We start from the raw sequence: 14,008 nt of genomic DNA on the forward strand, positions 1-14,008 counted from the left end.
TCACTCGATCCATCGAGGGGGTCGAGTTGTTCACTGAGTCGAGTACTAGTTGACCACCGGTCAACTTATGCATCAAAAACTGCACTCGTCCAAAAAACGACCATCGAACAACCATCGATTAGTGATGAAACAAGTTGTGATATCAAGTGTCAATCATCGAGTGTTCTTTGTTATTCTGCCAAGAAAACATCCTGATGCTGTTAAAGTATTGCGAAAAATTCAATGAAATACGCCTATTTCCTTTTTTACTGACCAGACGTCAGTTCGAGTCATCGAGGCTGACAAAATGACCGCCAGGTGGTAGCCACGCTCAATTTCTAAACCTCGACAGCTTTGTTTTCTCCTTTTTGCCGCCGTCAGCTGTTTCTCAATGAAAAACACGAGAGCACACATGTTGTTGTTGACATACGAGAGTGCCAATGAGGACTTAACATGCGAGAATAATCAGAATTAAGTGCAATTAGTGTAGAATGTGTCAGGTATCACTTGAGAACGATAGAGACGATGAAGTCACGCTGCGAAGACGGGTTTTAGGAGGTTGGGAGAGCTTCAGTCGGGTTTAGTCGGCGTAATAGTGCACCTGTTGATTATTTACTATCGTTTTTTTCTTTGTGAGAGTTTGTTTGTGAAAGTGAAAAGTGATTTTTGGGGATTTTACGCGTGTTGGATGGGAAATTCGGGGGCGAAGGGGTACAGGCGGCCGCAGAGAGCGTACACCAGCCAGGTTAGTTGCAAAATTTTACTTTTTTATCGGTCATCAGATGTTTTTAATTGTTTATGATATTGGAAAGTTGTTTTTTTGGCGGATTTTTGTTTCTTTTGATAGAAACATTTTTCAAAATTTTATTTTTGAGGCAATGATTTTGTTTTTATAGTGCAGTCTCAGTAATATTATCAGCTGCACTGGGACAACAGAATCGGTGTATGAGGAATGTAGGCCTTGGTCGAGAATATCCAGGAGGACGTATGTAATTTGTCTCTGAACATTGACAAGACTTTTGGGAATATCTCGAGAACTACTGGGTTTAGAGGAAAATATCAATAGGCATTTTTCGTAGCTGCGCAAATTTTCTACAAAAAATATCTGATAACGTTTTTCTCTAAACCCATCAGTTCTCGAGAGATTCACGCAAAAACAAGAATGCAATTTTTCAATTCTTCTCCATTTATTTTTACAACTTGAGGAATTCAGAAAATTCATTGGGGGAACGGATTTTTCATCCTTTATATTTTTTTTTTCAGATGGAGTGAAGGGACTTTGAATGATCCCCTGAATTCAGCAAAAACTGCGTGGCCTGTGCCGCGGTTCGAAGCCATATTCCTCCCTGAATTCAAAGTCAGAGAGGACCCAATTAAAATCCATTACGCATTCATCGAAATAATCTCCAAAGGAGCCTATGGGAGGGTTTACAAGGTTGAGGATAAGGAGGACAAGAAGGTTTATGCTCTGAAGATGATCAGCAAGTCCAGAATCGTCGAGGAGAATGCAGTCTCTCAGGCTAAACAAGAGGTATTTCTTTTGCATTGAAAGAAAAAAAAATTTATGCACTAGATTTTTGGCAATTAGCAGTTAATATATTAAATTGATTAATATATACAATTCAATTCAATTTATTTTCTTTGATATTACAAAAGTGTTGTTTGTTTTACATCCACACTGGCTTTTCTCCTCCTTTCTCCTGTCAGTAATATATTAATTAATATATATTTTTTATTTTATCAGGTGGCCATTCAGAGGGCCGTGGGTCACCACCCCTTCATCGCACACTCGGCACACCATTGGCAAGGTCGAAAAACCCTCTACATACGTAAGGAAAAAATTAATTCGTTACATCAATCTCATATTCTACCTTTGTAATTAAATTTCTATTTATTTATTTCAAGTAACTGAATTTGTGGGAGGTGGAGAACTCTTTGAACTAGTCGACGAACATGTCACATTACCTGAGGAAGTTGTGAGGATTTACGTAGCTGAAATAGCTCTGGCAATAGGTAAAATAAAAAAAATAATTTCAAATAATAATTTTGTAATTTCTCCAGCAGAAAAAATGCGTCTTTTTTTCCTGATTCAATTCTAAATGTTTCTAACTATCCCTGGACTTAATTTCGGGCTTTATTTTCTATCAATAAAAGTTACTTTGTCATTTCAGATTTTTTACACAATGCTGGGATAGTCCATCGAGACATAAAAGCAACGAATGTACTCCTAGATGACGAGGGTCATGCAGTATTAATTGATTTCGGTCTAGCAAAGTGGTTGCGACCCCGACACAGGACTAGTACCTTCTGTGGAACTCCAGAGTACATGGGTGAGTCAACAAAATTCTCAGATTCATCATCACCTCTAAATATTTCAGGTTTATGAAATTATAAAAAAAAATGTTATGGACATTTTACACACTTTTCTCACTCCTGTGACGGATAAGAATTAATGAAGAGAGTTTCTATATTTAAGAGATTTGATTCGAAACCGCAAACTCATTAAATCCCATCAAAAAACAACTAATTTAATAAATTGATTTGCAGCCCCAGAAATACTAAAAAGAGAGTATTACGGACACGAGGTCGACTGGTGGTCGTTGGGGGTCCTGACCTGTTTTCTACTCACGAACAAGGTAAGAACACAAATCTATAATATTTAATATCAATATGCAATTGCAAAATTTTTCGTTGCGCAATGAAAGTGGCGAGAAGATCTGGCACAATTACAAACCGGGAATTTCAAGTTTCACGTGTCTTTTACGTTCCTGAGACAGTTGTGACATAATTGACAATGTTAAAAAACTCAAAAATTAAATTAGCAATTTATTCATCGTTCATTTGCCAACGTTTCGAGTGGTAAATCCCACTCCTCTTCAGGGCAATCAATTTATTTCCCTCAATTTTTCGTCAATTTAAATTAATATGACAAAATAAATATCTCATTATCTCGGCATTATCCTTCTTAGACGAGGTAGGTATTTTCCTTACCGACACATTATTTCCATCAACAAAGCTATCTATTTGGCTCACCTACCTGGCTAGTATGGTTAGAATACTAGAGTTCACAAGATATAAAGACTCCGTGGCGCAACGGTAGCGCGTCTGACTCCAGATCAGAAGGTTGCGTGTTCAAATCACGTCGGGGTCAATGAACATTTTTTTTCTTCAATAATTTATCGATTAATCATGATCATCGTGGCTTGATGAGAGGGTTTTTTTTATGAGGAAGTATTTGGGAAAAACCTGGACTGTTAATTTTGTTCGAGGCCATGTAGTGGTCAACTCCATTAATTTTGATGATTTAAAATCTCTAGGATTATTCAATGTCCTATTTCGAAATGGATAGGTGTCATGTCGCAAGTGTAACATTAATATTAAGACGAGCAGACTAAACAGACCTCGAGGTGGAATTATTTCATTTACGAGTGGGATAGTGTGAAGAGAGTGGGTTATGACTGTTGGCAGTTTATGATTCTCATGTTTATCAAGGCTTGAGGTCACGTAACGGACGGAGGTGTCATTGATTCCAAATAGTGAAGAGGATAATCATATTTATTGGAGTCTTTTGAGTCTTCGGGATAAGGAATTGTTTTTATGACTGCGCACACCATGATTGGAGGGAAAAAATTGGTTGATGAGATCGGTTTCACCAACCTTTCGGTTAACAGCCGAACGCGCTAGCCAATTGCGCCACGGAAGCTACGATGTTCCCCCAAAAACGACTTTAACATGATCAATAATACCCAAGAATTATCAGAGATTGAATTGTCAAAATTTCCGATGNTTAAAATCTCTAGGATTATTCAATGTCCTATTTCGAAATGGATAGGTGTCATGTCGCAAGTGTAACATTAATATTAAGACGAGCAGACTAAACAGACCTCGAGGTGGAATTATTTCATTTACGAGTGGGATAGTGTGAAGAGAGTGGGTTATGACTGTTGGCAGTTTATGATTCTCATGTTTATCAAGGCTTGAGGTCACGTAACGGACGGAGGTGTCATTGATTCCAAATAGTGAAGAGGATAATCATATTTATTGGAGTCTTTTGAGTCTTCGGGATGAGGAATTGTTTTTATGACTGCGCACACCATGATTGGAGGGAAAAAATTGGTTGATGAGATCGGTTTCACCAACCTTTCGGTTAACAGCCGAACGCGCTAGCCAATTGCGCCACGGAAGCTACGATGTTCCCCCAAAAACGACTTTAACATGATCAATAATACCCAAGAATTATCAGAGATTGAATTGTCAAAATTTCCGATGAAAAAAAAAAAAACGCTCCCGGGTGGGCTCGAACCACCAACCTTTCGGTTAACAGCCGAACGCGCTAGCCAATTGCGCCACGGAAGCAGATGCGAGACAAAATTTATTTGTCACTGAATAGCTAGCGACGAATAACAAGAACGTTTTCACATACCGAGAGATTGTTCTATCTCATTATGCGATCAGTACTGACACCTTGGTTATTGCAAAATATCCCTTGACATTTCAACAGATGTCCTCATGATCATTGCATTCCATACACTGGTATTTTGTTTAAATAATTACAAACTCATGATTTATCCGCTAATTCTTGTGAACTTTTCCACATTCTTGACATTTGCATAATAGTTTATGTAGAATTTAGCTTGATGCTGAGGCCGTGAGAGGCTGCCATTACTTTCATTTAAAAATCGGGAAGATTTCTGGAAAAAAATACAATGGGATTTACTTTTTTCCATTCGGTTTTTCCGGGGACTGGATTTTTTTTGGTCAAATCCATCTTTTTTTTTTTTTTTTTTATCTCGATGATAAATTTTCCAAGATATCCAGTGTTACTCCCCCACCATCGTCACATTAGTCATTGTTGACTGTCATCTTTCACACGTCCCTTCCCACTATTCCAAATTCAAAACGGAAATATCCGATTATCACTCATTTATCACTTGCCACAATCTCCAACAATGAGCCACCTCAAAACAAAATAAATAAATAGAAAGCCACAATTTATAATAATACACAATTATTATTACAGTAACGATGTTTCTGATATCTCAATAATACAAATCATTGATCAATATTAATATAATAAAATATAGTACTACTGATCCATTCGTTTTTTTTCATTTTTCCACTTTATTTTTCTCATCTAAATGTAAAATAATATTTTCAATAGTCATGACACATAACATCTAGAGGAACAAAATGTTCGGAGGATGGATTTGAAGGAAGTTTGGAGGGGTGAAGGGGGATGCGAAGAAAATGGATTCTTGGATAAAAATTATATCGGAAAAAAAAAATTACAGCATAAGGAAAAATTGTGACGAAGAGCGACAAAATATAATTCGCAAAAATGCCACCATCCCGAGTGGTTCGAGCTCGGTTAAACGATTAATTTTATAATAAAGAAAATTATTTCACCATTTGAAAAGAAAAAAAATTCTCTTACCCGAGGTCGTATCGCGCCAGGGAGAGTGGCAAGACGTCTCGTCGTGACAATCTCTCAAATTCTTCACGATGAAAAATTATTCAAACAAGAAAGGAATTGTTTCACATTCTCTCGTTTATAAAGGAAAAAGAAAAAAAATGTTCAATCAGTCAAGTGAATACATTCGTACTCTTGTCTCATAATGAGAGTCATTCATGTAAAGCAATCGTAACAAGTATCAATCACACATTTTGAGTTGGATGGAGAATTAATAAAAAATATTTTCTTCTGATGATTTTTGCTTGAGGGGTGAGTACAGAAGGATCATTCCTGCTTCTCTCCGAGCTCCTGGGGTTTGGGTAGTTCCTCAGCCTTGTTCTCCTCCTTTTTGTCCTCCTTTGACTCCTCCGATGAGCTGGTAACAGCTGATTTAGCCTCGGCTTGTTTCTTCTCGAGGGATTCTTCGCTCGATTTGTCCTCAGCGCTGCTCTCTTCTTTCTTCTCCTCCTTGGCAGCTTCTACAGCCTCTTGAGCTGGTTTTTGGGGCTCTGGGACTGCCTCCTTAGCGGCCTCAGGTTGAGCTTCAATGATGTCCTCAGACTTGGCCTGGGGTGCCTTGTCCACTGACTTGTTCTCAGCTGCCTCAATCTTCTCGTCAGCTGATCTCTTGGCCTCGACTATTGGCTCGTCTGATTTTCCCTGAATGGGAACAGCTACTTCCTTCTCGCCGTCCTTCTTTGGCTCTTCTACAGCCTCTGTTGCTGCCACCACTGGCTCCTCTTTGATTTCAGATTTGAGTTCTGGTTTTTCTTCTGGTTTGCCTTCAACTGCTGGTGTGGTCTCGGCCTCTGGCTTCTTCTCCTCCTCCTTCTTCTCCGCCTCGACCGCCTCAATCTTCTTCTCCTCCTCTGGCTTCTTCTCTTCCTCCTTCTTCTCTGATTCAGATACAGTGGCAGCTACTTCTGGAACTGTTACTGGCTCAACTGGAGCTGACACCGGTGTCTCTGTTTGTTTGGCATCCTCAGTTCCACGGGTCACGCGGTCTGTGTTCTCGGGTTTGACTTCTTTCTTCTCCTCAACGGGTTTAGCCTCCTCGCTGATAACAGCCTCAGGCGTTTTCTCTTCGACTGGAACTGTGTCTGATGTAACAGGGACGGTCGATTCCACAGGGGCTTCGGATTTCACGGCTGGTGTTGACTCCTGGACAGGGGCTGTTTGCTCCACGGGCTTAGGTTCATCGACTTTTTCGTCTACCACTGGTTCTTCTACTGGCACACTCTTAACTTCAGGGACGGCTTCGGCCTGAAAGGATGACAATTCAGGTCAGAATAATTTGATTCTTGATCGGATAGATCATCGAGGGAATCGAGACGTTGAAAACAATCAGAAACAGTCGTCACATACCTTAGATTCGGCCGGAGTCGCAGCTACAACCGGCACTTCGGGTACCTCCACCGGGGCTGATCGCACCTCCTGGGCTTGAGGGCTCTTCGGTTCCTCCTTCAGCTCGACTACCTCCTCAATTGTGATCGTTTCAGCAGATTTCACAGATTCCTCAAGTTCAGGTTTAGCTTCGTCAACGTGTCTCGCTGCTGCCTCCTGATGTGCCGCATGCTCCTCCGGTGTCTCGCCCTCCTTGTGCTCGCTCACCGTCTCACTTGTCTCTCGCCTCAAGACCTGCTGACTCTCCAGGGGCACCACTGGCAGGGGCTCCTGCTCGGCAACTGGCATCGACAACACCTGGTGCAGCGCCACGGCGCACAGTACTACTGCCACGTACTTCATAATTCAATCTGTGGAGGAGATAATTTTGGAGATTAGACCGCTTCAAATGATGATTGATGCTCGGGATTGTGGTGACATTGAACCGTTTGACTGGAAGCCAACCAGACGGTGACAATTTTAGAATTATCGCTGGTAATGACAGGATGCTGGGGCCTGGCGGCTGTCTGTCAATCGGTGGATCTGATGCTGGAAATGTGGAATGACGGTGGGAATTGGAAAGATTAAAAGTATTGGAAGGGTGACAGGAGGAAATGCCAGAGACCCCCTATTACCTCATCAAGAATCATCAGATTCTCTTAATGGTGACACAATGAAACGTACAAAGATGTCATTGTCGGGAGGGGACGTCGCTCTTCCGTTGACGGTTTACAGCGTTTTTGAAAGGTTTTGACTTTGGAAAAGGATTTTGACGAATTATTGATGACCCTTGTGAACCTTGTCATCTTGTCTTTACTTTTTTTCACGGGTTTCATTTCGTGTTTTGCGGTGAACGGAGAGAGGTCTGAGATAATTGATGGTTATTATTACGAAATGACAATTGCGCAATTTATATTTGAGATTTGCAACACAATTTTTTTTTGTCACCGCTGTGGTGGGGGAGAAGAGAGAGGCAATTTGAAGGTAATTGTATACTCACTCGTTGGAGAGTCCTTTTGAATTAACGAAACACAGGCGGTGCACCAAACTTTGATTTTTTTCCTCGGGTTTCGTGAGCTAACTTTTGGTTTACGGGGGGTTTTTTTACGTTTTGAATTTTTGTTGGGCGCGTGCGCGTTCGAGGGGGACCGCTCTGTCAGGGAGGTTTCGGTCGTGTGTCGGTAGGAATGGCCGGGGACGGCTTATATACCCCTGGCGCGGGCACGCAGCCTGCCTGAGGGACCTGGAGGTGACTCCCACCCCTCGAGTTTTAGTTCCGTGGACTGACATGAGTCCCAGCGGGCCGGGGGGAGGCGTTTTTCGTTGGTCTTCAGATTTTTAATTTTTGTTGTGATATTTTTTTCATTTTTCGGTGGAATATATTTTTTTTGTCCTTGGAAATTAGGGATTTTTTTTTGGAAATCTGATGAATCGGGAAAATTATTTTCCTGGGTGGAATTGTGAGGAAAAATGATTGTTTTTGGGAGAAACTTATTTTCTCTTTCAAAAAATTTTCTTAGCTGTTGGAGGAATTTTAATTATTATATTTTTCTTTATTTGCTCTGTAAATTGGAAAAAATGACATTGAATTGTTTAAAAGACGATCTTTTTTTCTCGAAAAAGACAATGCTTTGGAAAGAAATTAGTTTTCGGAATTATTTGGAAAGAAATAGGGAAGTCTTTTTTTTTTAATCGCCTGCAAAGTTTCTCTGGATATTCAATGAAATGATTTTCAGAACCATTAAAAAAATTAAAAAATCGAAAATTTTCGAAATTTTTTATTTTCAATTTTTTAATCATTTTGCATTCAATTTTTTGATAAATCTGGAAACTCGTCACTGAATTAAAAAAAAAAGAGATATCGATGAAGATAATTGAATATTTTAATTTTTCTATTTTGTTTTCTCAATTAGTCAGTGATAAATAGAACTAGACAGCTCGTTTAAAAAAATTAGATGTTAAATTTCCCTTGCTAATTAACGAAATAATTCCCAAGGTCCTTTGAATAATATTAGCTAACACTCAAAATTATCTCTAATTGATTTTTAAACGTTTTTTTGATATCACTGATTAATAATAGTGAAGTGTTTTTACCATACGTGATGAAATGATGGGACTGTTTTGTTGTTTGGTTTTCGGGTTGAAGGCTCCATGTAGTGACATAAGGTCACTGTCTCGAGGCGCCTAGAAGGGGCTAACGGTCCACACGACTGACGCCTAGGCCAGCATATGCATTTCCACGGATTAATTACGGATTTTTGGAGAGCTGCCCGTTAAGACTGGTTCAGGATACTTAAATACCTCAGGGAGTCTTGAAGATAATACTCATGATTTACCGGAGGTTTATTATGATCTGAGTAAATCGTTTCTTGGAAACATTCAACGGGTTCTTTGGAATCCCTAGATATCGGTTCGATAATTAATGTATTTTCAAAGTAGAAAAATTTATTTCCAATTTTATGGAGAAGGCACGAAGAGGAAATATTTGTGGAAAATTTGTTTTTGAGTCTCAAAAAAAAAAGAAAAATTTCTTTTTTTGTATTAATTTTTTTTTAATTGAATGCGAAATATTTCGATCCACTCAACGAGGGAATTTTTGCCCCCTCTCTAGAGCCAAAAGTTAATTTTTTTTTTCAATCATCATAATTCTTTTTATTCATCATCTCTCGCTATTTTTTACATCCCATAATTTCCTCAACACCACGTTTATTATATTCTGAGAAATCCACCACTCAATTATGATGATTTGCTGCCACGCGCAACGAGTGGAAACAATCGGTCAAGTGAGATGAAAAAAGATTTGCATGCGAAAAAAGATTGGAAATAAAAACGCGGATTGAAAATCATAAATATTTATTTTGCGCTGTTATCATGTGTGAATCTGGGTTCAATCAGTCCAATTATCATTGTCAATGGAGATATTTCATGCAATTTTTTATCCTCGCATTAATTATCCTCTATAATTCATGTCTAATTATGGCTACATCCAAGATGAAATCTTCCGAATGGTTTTTTTCAATTTAAAAAATGATTGAAAAATTATGAATTCAAAATGCTCAGATCACCTTGAGTGTCGTCACACCTCTGGTCTGTCAACGCCATCTGTGGTCGGTTTAGCGTCTTGATAAATTAAATCAATGCGATGAAGAGAAATGAAGTTATGTTGTTTTGGTATGAATAATAACGTTTTTTCATCTCTTGTTCGTAAAATCCTACTTTTCACACTCTGTGATAAAAAATCGGGTTCGACACTCGTGGCAAAAGTGTTTACGCACGAGTGATGAAATACACTATATTTAAAGAATGTCACAAATAAATGGACAAAAAAATGATTGATCAGCCCCGATGATTTACCTCAATTTATTCTCTTTTATTTATTTATTTATTTTGAGTCAAGCCCGAAGTATAGGCAGGTGTGACCTCATTATCCCTCCCTAGGAAGGATATTTTAATGAAATGAACGAAATGATGCTATTTCCATGATCTCTCGATCGAAAAAAAAATCATGAAATATCCCCATTCGATAATTTATATCAAATTTCCGAATCATTTTTTATTATTAAAAAAATTAATGAAATGCTAAATTGAATGAAGTTACGTGGTTTTGGTATAAGGACTGATCGCCCGCGATGATTAATTTTTACGAAATAAACAAAACGATAAAATTGAAAAATCTTTCATGTACTGGCCTCCTGGTAGTCCAAACGATCTATTCCAATTATTTTTTTTTATTGAAAAGTACAGAAAATATCCCCATTCAATATTTTTTCCGCATGGAAGATCATCTGAAGTTATTGTCTTCGCCGTCACTGCAAATACCCTGTAATCACAATTTTCGTGCTTTTCAATATTTTTATTTACGTCAGTCTATAAATATAAACTAGCCAAGACTCGTTCAAAGTTGCAATCTTCGGTAACGGTACGTAACGGTTGTGAAGAATTCCCCTGGGTGAGTGAGAAAATGAATAAATAGGAAGTTCACAGGAGTGGTTTTTAATCTTCATTTCACACTGAGGGAAAAAAAAAAGTTCTGCCGAAAAAATATATGTTCCCAGTGAGAACACTTGATAAAACCGAAGCCACATATAATTCTCTGCATAACGAATTTATTTACCCACGGGATACATTTATTTGTTTACTCACGAGAACAATTACTACTACAAAAATTATCATGTTTTGGTGGAACCTTTATTTTTTTGTCCACATGTGATTGCAATTTTTATTTCTCTCTGCTATCATTTTCATTCCTCTCTTTTTTTTCCGCGCGTCAAAATTGCTAATTTTTGATACGACTTTATCATGGAAGAATGTCATGAGTCATCCCAGGAGTCGAGTTTTATCATAACTAATTTGATGAGGTTTTTTTCTTGGATTATTCTTCATTAAAACGTGAGACGTACTCGGGCCATTTAATTGAATGATTCATGACTGCTCGGTGGTAATTGTTGGTAACTATTTAATTGAGGAATGAAATACCTGGTGGGCTGGATAGATAGGGGCATTCAGCGCTGGGTTTTGAAAGTTATTAACGGCCCATTTCGCCCCGGTGATGAGTAAATCGGTGGTGATTTTTTTGTGGAACGAAGTGGATAGTTTTTTTTCTTCCGTTGATTTTGACAGAACATTTTTATTGCTATGAAGGGAGGGAGGAGGGGGAGGTCGATAATGCCCGTGCTCTGGTGTGAAGGAATGGAAGAAACAATTCCGTCTGAAATTTACACTTGAACGGCCAAGGTCACTGGTTGCACATCCTCTAATTGCATTATGAGTTTGCGCCTGTGGCACGCGCATAAAATATCGCGAGGAATTTTTTTGTTCTTCAAAGGATAGTACGTCATGAAGAATGTTTACATTGTTACATATTTCACACGATTTCAATGCACTCGGGATGAATTTGTTCGTTGGGACATGCTCTATCAATTCGCCGGACATTTTTGTTTTGATAAATACTCCAATGGTGAATCATGATTATTTTTTCTAAAGTTGATTGGTAAGTTGATTGATCCATCAAAAGAACATGAATTATTCACCGTTGAGGTCGTCAAAAATCGCCGATATTAACTCTAGTTTTCGGCAAATCACACTCTTAATTATGACATTATCTCAAAAGCTACTGGTGTCAGGTGAAAATTAATAGACATTTCAACCCGACAATTCCCTACTCTGCAAAAAATTCCCTCAACCTTTTCTCGTTGAATCTGTAATCTCCAACACATCATCGGATGCCCTCGAGGATGAATAAGTCCAAGCTATAAAATTTTTCGAAGATGTTCAAGTCCTTGGCCTTGAGTGCTACTTGCCTTCTAAATTTATCCCAAACCCAAATCCGGTTTTTCTCGCCTGGTCCTGGGCCCTTCGCTCTTCTCACCATTATCTTGGTCACGAGTAAAGGTCTGGCCCTGGCTCAATGATAATGACACTCAACAAATTCCGGAAGTTTGGGGGTCATCTGGGGACATGACCCCTCAGGGAAAATACTTCTCCCCGAATAAACGCTCTCTTTGTTTCGCTCAACAGTCGGGAAAATTTACACTAAAATAGTTGAATCTATTTAGTGACTCATTTTGTCTTGGCCTTTACCGAGAAAAATCTTGATGGAAAATTTTGTCCAGTTCATGGGATCATTATTACTCCAGACATCACTTTTTACTAATTTTAAAATTAATTCTGAAAAACCCTAAAAATCGCAAAATTCCTCTTTTAAAAGTTCTTGACGATTGGGGTCGATAACAACTCTCCAAAAAAATGACCCTCTTTGCCCCATAATTATCTTAAAAACTTGAAAAAATCTTTTAACAAAAAATTCAATTTTTTTCGTTTAATTCTTTTTTTTATTCATAAGTATAGGGGCAAAACGGGTCGTCTTTTTATTCAATATTTCTGATCTATCGAATGAGGTAATTATTGAGCCCGTCAGCTGACTCCAAGGATGAGAGAATTTTTTTTCTAATGATGAGCAAAAATGGAAATTGTGAGGGAAATAATTTTCTCTGATTCGTCACAGTGAAAATGATTTTTCATACGAAGAAGGAGTTGGTGATGCCCAACCATTGAGGACCTTGGGCCTCTTTCGCATCATACAATAATGACAATGTTAGACGAGAGCGTCATAATACCCATAATACCGTTGGCACGAAGTACATTGCGCTTTATGCGCAAATGTACTTCTCGGCAATTGCAATACTAAATCATTAACAATTAGAATTGGAAAGAAAAATGGATGAGGGGGAGGTGTCAGTGAGGAATGTAACCACAAACACCAAAGAAAGCTGACAAAGTGATGGAAAATGTAAGAATAACAAGAGTTTTTATTTTTTCTTTCACGAAAAAATGATTTTTTTAGAATAGCAAATCTACCCAGTTGTAGATCTACCGGTGATGAAGTCTACCAGCCGTCAACTCTGCCAATCATGCCCATTCTAATTTGTTTCCGGAGAATGGACATCAGTGGTAGAGTTAACGGCAATTGCCAGTCAGCTCTACCAATTATTTTTTGAAAATATACCGGCCACATTGGTAGATTTGACGGCAAGTCTACCGTGCGAAACTAGGGGCCAGATCTACCAGTCGGCTTCAACAATTATGCCCGTTCTTCGGAAACAAAAAATTGCGTGGACAAAATAGGTAGATTTATAGATTTGACTGGTAGATTATCTACCAGTACTAGAAAAAAAATAATGAATCATCTTTCGGTTTCTCCGAAAATAGAGAGTAGAATAGGTATAATTGGTCGTCGATGATTGGTAGACCTGTATACATCATTATACTTAATGGGCAGATCACGGCGGTTGCCCTGCCGCTAAGTGGAAATGTCACAATTTCTCCTGATGCTTCATCCATAAATCGGTAGAGTCGTGATGATTGAGAAATTTAAAGTAGCCATCGTCGCCGGTAGACTTGGCATACGGCAGAGTAAAGTAGGGTCAAATGGAGCATCTTTAAACCTCAATGTCTCTCGATCAAATGATGCGATTTGGACGAGCCAGGGCTCATTTTAAACCTTGAAAACCCCTCTTCTAAAATAAGAAAATTCGACTCTGATGGTCTCGCATCATTAACAATAAACAATTTAATAGAAATCCATTCTTTATCGCTTTTTCCCTGTTGATAGTAAGTGTGTATTCTCTGGATGGGCACTTATATGGAATAGCTGTTGGTACGAAGCGCTTCGGGTGGAGTTAGTCGCGTTGTGGC

General features: G+C 38.7%; 2 protein-coding genes and 2 non-coding genes across 4 annotated transcripts in view; 2 read left to right on the forward strand and 2 right to left on the reverse strand.

Annotated features, from left to right (window-relative positions):
- Nucleotides 1-384: 384 nt before the first annotated feature.
- LOC107044442 (serine/threonine-protein kinase S6KL) overlaps nt 385-14,008 on the forward strand; it is a 24,930-nt gene continuing 11,306 nt past the window's right edge. The window contains exons 1-7 of the mRNA XM_015266312.1: nt 385-724; nt 876-964; nt 1,243-1,510; nt 1,724-1,808; nt 1,885-1,992; nt 2,151-2,309; nt 2,527-2,615. Of these exons, the coding sequence (XP_015121798.1) occupies nt 668-724; nt 876-964; nt 1,243-1,510; nt 1,724-1,808; nt 1,885-1,992; nt 2,151-2,309; nt 2,527-2,615 (855 nt within the window). The 5' untranslated portion in view covers nt 385-667. The remainder of the gene's footprint in view (nt 725-875; nt 965-1,242; nt 1,511-1,723; nt 1,809-1,884; nt 1,993-2,150; nt 2,310-2,526; nt 2,616-14,008) is intronic.
- Nucleotides 3,059-3,130, forward strand: Trnaw-cca. Its single transcript has one exon. It is a non-coding gene; the product is annotated as a tRNA-Trp (tRNA).
- Nucleotides 4,262-4,335, reverse strand: Trnan-guu. Its single transcript has one exon. It is a non-coding gene; the product is annotated as a tRNA-Asn (tRNA).
- LOC107044441 (neurofilament heavy polypeptide) lies at nt 4,971-7,984 on the reverse strand. The gene is made up of 3 exons (XM_015266311.1): nt 7,815-7,984; nt 6,797-7,185; nt 4,971-6,694 (listed from the first exon to the last, which is right to left on the reverse strand). Exons 2-3 carry the CDS (start codon nt 7,175-7,177, stop codon nt 5,717-5,719), a joined length of 1,359 nt encoding a protein of 452 aa, XP_015121797.1. The 5' UTR covers nt 7,178-7,185; nt 7,815-7,984; the 3' UTR covers nt 4,971-5,716.

The sequence above is a fragment of the Diachasma alloeum genome, unplaced genomic scaffold (genome assembly GCF_001412515.2).
Source record: "Diachasma alloeum isolate Michigan unplaced genomic scaffold, Dall2.0 Dall_scaffold_00742, whole genome shotgun sequence".
NCBI classification, from domain to species: domain Eukaryota; kingdom Metazoa; phylum Arthropoda; class Insecta; order Hymenoptera; family Braconidae; genus Diachasma; species Diachasma alloeum.